The sequence below is a fragment of the Acanthisitta chloris genome, unplaced genomic scaffold (genome assembly GCF_000695815.1).
Source record: "Acanthisitta chloris isolate BGI_N310 unplaced genomic scaffold, ASM69581v1 scaffold44806, whole genome shotgun sequence".
Classification (NCBI taxonomy): Eukaryota; Metazoa; Chordata; class Aves; order Passeriformes; family Acanthisittidae; genus Acanthisitta; species Acanthisitta chloris.
In genome coordinates, this window is record NW_008678424.1 from 12,227 (window position 1) to 17,367 (window position 5,141).

Genomic DNA, 5,141 nt, shown 5'->3' on the forward strand with positions numbered 1-5,141 from the left:
ACAGTGCCCTGCCACCCTCAAAGGTAGGTAAGTTTTTCTTCATGTTCTGATGAAACCACCCATATAACATCCCTTCAAAATTCTGGCCTTTTCTACCAACCTCTTCAAGAGCTGAGACAGAAAAGTTTTGTGTCCTTCCACTCTGAAAAACATTTCACATTTTTTGTCTGTTGAAAATATATTTGATAGTTCAAAAATGTTGTTGTTATGACAGTATGACAACAAAGACTCTACCTGCTTAATCTTGTAATTTTAAAGGAAGAGTATGTTTATAAGCCAGCAGCAAACTGCAGCATGTAAATACTTCTGTAGAAACAAAACTCTAAAGCAATATTGCAACAACCCAGAGACTGATAGGAATTTCACACATGCTTATATTGAACCAAATTTACATTTTGCAAATTTGAAAATATTTAACCATGAACACTGGTCTGGGGAGACCATGAACAATCTGTAAACTTTACGGTTAAATGTGTTATTCATTTTAAAATATAAAACAGAATTTTATGACATGGAATGATACACATGATAAAGGAACTGCACAACAAAGAACCATTTCAATATTAGGTACATAATGAGACACTAAGAATATTCAACAAACTGCTAACACTTCATTACTATCACTGAAGACCTATAAAGGAAATGCTTGACATCAATTCTCCATCCTCTATAACACTCAGCTCCTTTGCTTTACTGAGATTGACAATATTCAATTTTAGGCTCAACCATATGTATTTACATTTTCAGGACCCAACTCTTCTGTATTTATGGATGCTACTTTATAATTGTAACTTAAAATTATTTCTTTAGTGAGTTCTCCTCAGTGGATGCAAGTTAAAGATGATGGATTTCCTGTCCAAGGCTGTGAAGACATCTTGGTAGTTGGCCTGGCAGTATGCTGGGGTGGAAAAGATGCCTACTATATCTCTTTGCAGCAGATACAAGACCAGGCTGGTAAGTGAGCAGACAGGGTGTACTGGGTTACATGACACTGCAGTTCTAGAAAGTTCCTTCAGGAGATAGGTGTTTGTAAGTGTGAGTTTCCCAAGCCCAGCTCGGCTGTGTGATGGAATAATTTAGCCATATTATTCCACAGTCATAAGTGTTAGACACTTTTGAACATGCTGGTGTGGATACATCTATGCTGCTGTGTAATAAGGCCAGGTAATTGGCTCAAGCACTGGACTGTGAGCATGCATATGGATGAAATGTTAACTTATTCCCATGTTCACTTTATCTTGCTTTTCTCTTTCAGTATCTTCCAATTTTTGCTCTCCAGAACAAATCTGACACTCGAATGCTGAACATAGTGCAATCTGTGCTATGTGGCCCTGTGATTAGGGTTTGTTTCCTGGCTATCCTTTGTTTGGTTGTACAGACACTACATATTGCTTTTGGGAGCTTTGTCTGGTTTCTTAAAATATGTAATATCAGTATAGATATATTGTTATTTGTTTATAGTCCAACTGTAGTTTTTGTGCTTTAGGTGATTGCAGTCAAGGTTTTTTTTCTTTTCTTTCTTATCACACAGTGGATACAAAGATGATTTTTGCTTGTATTTCCTGCCTTAGAAATCAGTATGAGTTTGGCACCACCACCTTTGGACAAAAACCTATCTGTAACAGAGAGACTGTATCATCTGCAGCTGTATTTGCAGAAGAAGCCCAAGCAGGAGCGCTCACTTATCATGTATAACTTCATTCAGCACTACAAAACTCTGGTGATGGCTTGTGGCATCTCCTTGGAAGGAAGTTTTGAGGACCCAAAGGTTTGCTGGATTACAAAATTTAGTTTGGGTAAAACTGCTAGTTTAACCACACCCATGGAAAGACAGGGGTACCTGCTGGTACTTTCCTTCTGTTATTTAGGTTTGAATATGCATACCTGTCAGGGGATATAGTGACATTTTCTTCCAGTGGGAGATCTAGAGCAGTATTTAAAGGACACTTGCTTTGCTGTGTGTGTTCATGGTGCCTGCAAAAGAAACAAAGAAACCATTTCAGTGTGAGGTTGACACATTATTCTTTCATACTTTGCTTGGGTGGGGAAAGTGAAGATAAATCTCTCCCCTGTCCCGGTGGACAGGGCTGAACTGTTTTGTTGCAATAAGAAGTGTGGGGTTGAAATGCCAGAAGTGGTTCTGGTCAGATTATAGCTCCTGGGAGCAGAAAACTTCATAAGCAAAAGATTTACCCACTGTGTGTACAGACTACCTTGCTACCACTATTTTCTCAAAACAAAACAAAATTTACATGTCATTTCAAAAGTTTTGGGTACTATTTGTAACTTAAATGAAACACTAGCTTGAGGTAAAAACACCTTCTTGCCCTTGTTAGGAAAAGCTCTAGATGCATAGAAATTTCTGGTATTGATTTTTACAGCTTGCATCACACACAGGCTGAGTAGCATCATGGCAATATTCAAGTCTACAGGTAAGGAGCTAAGGTGTTCAACACAGGGACAAGCATGGATGTTTCATACCAAGACACAGTTTTAGGATAAAATTAAAGACCAACAAAAGTAGCATCTTTCCCTGCACTGTTCCATGTAATAGTTGGAATCATACTCATTGCAGTAATGCAATGAATATATACATACACACACACCCTCTCCAACCCCATATATATGCACATATGTTTTTTGCCTTCTGCTTGCACGGGAGAGACAATGCAGAAACCTGTGTTTCATGCTATTTTGACACAAGAAACTGAAATACTGCTATAAATGAAATTGCTTTGAATACAGTTAGAGGTATGAGGCTTACCAGGAGTAAAATATGCCATTCAGAATTCTTGGTACTACTGCTGATGTGCAAAACACTAGGAGAGCTCAGCTTGGCTAATGTTCCAGATCAAAAGTTCTGATATTTACAAAGTCATTTTTCAGATTAAGCACATTTTGATTGTTTTTCATATTTAATCCCCTTCATGTTAGGTTTTCATCAATGAAAAAACCTGAGGACAGCACTTCAAGATGTGTTTAGTTGACAGAGGATAACGTTTTCAAAGGTGCAGAAATAACTTTTCTTTTAGAAAGAAAGAACTTTTCATTTTCACTCAAGAATGAACTTACGTCCTCTTGAAGGTTTTCTCTGAAATCATGTACCTTTTCCACAAATTCTTGCAGCTTGCCTGCCAAATCAAGGAAAATAGTTTGCACTATAAGCTTGCATTGAACCACCGTTAAATATTTGTGTTGTGTTATGACTAAAATGGAAAAAGGGTCTCATGGAGGTCTTCCTTTTTAAGGTTGCATGTTGGCTGCTTGATTCCGACTCTAAGGAACGTACACTTCACAACATGGTGACTAACTTTCTCCCCGATGAGTTACCCCTGCTGGAAGGAATAGGCACCGGCCAAGGGGTGCAGAGCCTGGGGCTTAGTGCCAGTGGAGATCATACTGGGAGGTACAGAGCCTCAATAGAGTCTGTGCTTATCTTCAATGTCATGAACCAACTCCGTCATGAACTGCAGAAGGAAAATCTGACAGGTAAAGAGAGCTCTTCCACTTCTGGGCAAAGATGGAGGGTAAAGGTAGCAATGCTACCACAGGCTGAATGATCATTGTAAAAGAGAAGAGATTTGGGCATTCTTATCTGAATATATTCGGTGTCAAAATGGTCATTTGTTACAAGAAAAGAGGGGACTTCCCTTGGAAGTACATCTGCTTTGTTAAAAAATAAAAATTTAAATTAGAGTTTTTATTCACAAATATCCACCAGTTCCATTGGTTAAGGCAATAGCAGAATCTATTACAAGTCTCTGAACCAGTCAGATCTCCAGCTCCGGGTGAGTATCCTGGTCATTCTGAGGAAACTTGTGGATCTGTGTGGTTTTTCATGGACATTTTCAAAAGGTTTTGCATTTACTTGTCAGAAGCAATTCCTACAATGCTGAAATGTTTTCTGAAGGAGATTTCTTGCTTTTTGGCCTGCCCCTATGGCATTGTTTGCCGTGTATGTGTTGTGTCCATGAAACTCTCTTGATCCCATAGTGAATGATCCAGCATGTTTGCACTAGTATTTGCTGAGTGCTTGTTGCTGTTTAAAAACAAGCCCTCAAAAAAAACCCCCAAAAGCAATTAGCTGTTGGTGGTCTTTATATTTTTTCCCCTAAATTATACCCAGAGCCTAAGATTAGTGTTCAGTCTCACTGAAGGATTTTATTGCAAGTTTACCACATCAGGTATAATTGTTACAGCTAAACATTAGAACATTGTTAAAAGATGTGGGTGGTGAAATGAAAATGTATCAAGTTAGAAAGCTTTACATTAATCATGTCTGTGGTTTATAAAATGTTGATATACAAAGATATATGTATTTCTTAGGAAAAAAATGGCAGAAGCTGTTTTCTTATACACTTTTGAGATAAAAAGTTCTGGAACACTTCTTGTTATCAAATATTTCTTACTGTGAAATATTCCAGAAACAAACGTATTTAAACTAAATCTATACTAAAAGATTTCAGTGTGTCAGGACATTTTTTTTTAACACTGAGGGGTCTCCATATTTTAGAAAAATGAATTGTTGATCTGCAAGTGATCTCTTTTATGCATGTTTTTCTTGGGGTTTGTGCTTACTACAGATGTATTTTCTAAAGTGGAGATGCCCACCCATTATTGCTTGGCTCTGCTGGAGCTGAATGGCATTGGTTTTAGCACAACAGCATATGAAACCCAGAAACAGGTCATGCAAGCTAAATTGAGCCAGATTGAGACCAAGGCATATCAGCTAGCAGGCCACAGCTTCTCCTTGACCAGCCCTGATGACATCGCAGAGGTACGTGAGGGTTAGGGTGGGAGGGGGAGAACTTCCTCAGGAGTTACCCTCAAGAGGCTTTAGCTGAAAATAAGAAAATAAAAACTTCTTGGGCAGACTGTGTATGGAGAAAAGACAAACACAAATTGAACTCTGCTCAGAGCTGATTTGTCTTTACACTTGTTAGGAGCTTGCTGCCTGCAAGAGTCTGTGTCCCTCCTGCTTGTTACTGGTCATTCTGGTTTCTGCCAAATTTAGCAGAGATAAAGGAGGTAGAAGTGGAAATAAAACACAGGTGGAAATAAGCACATGGTTTGTATAGGACCAGTTAAATGGCTTTTGGAATATTTTGGGTGAGTGGTGCAGGACTGGAGAAGTTTGGTTT

General features: G+C 38.5%; 1 protein-coding gene across 1 annotated transcript in view; it reads left to right on the forward strand.

Moving 5' to 3' along the window:
* POLQ (polymerase (DNA directed), theta) overlaps positions 1-4,777 on the forward strand; it is a gene marked incomplete at both ends in the record, with an annotated part of 16,720 nt that extends 11,943 nt beyond the window's left edge. Inside the window, 4 exons of the mRNA XM_009076838.1 lie at positions 811-954; positions 1,572-1,768; positions 3,249-3,489; positions 4,584-4,777. Coding sequence (XP_009075086.1) covers positions 811-954; positions 1,572-1,768; positions 3,249-3,489; positions 4,584-4,777 — 776 coding nt within the window. The remainder of the gene's footprint in view (positions 1-810; positions 955-1,571; positions 1,769-3,248; positions 3,490-4,583) is intronic.
* Positions 4,778-5,141: the final 364 nt, after the last annotated feature.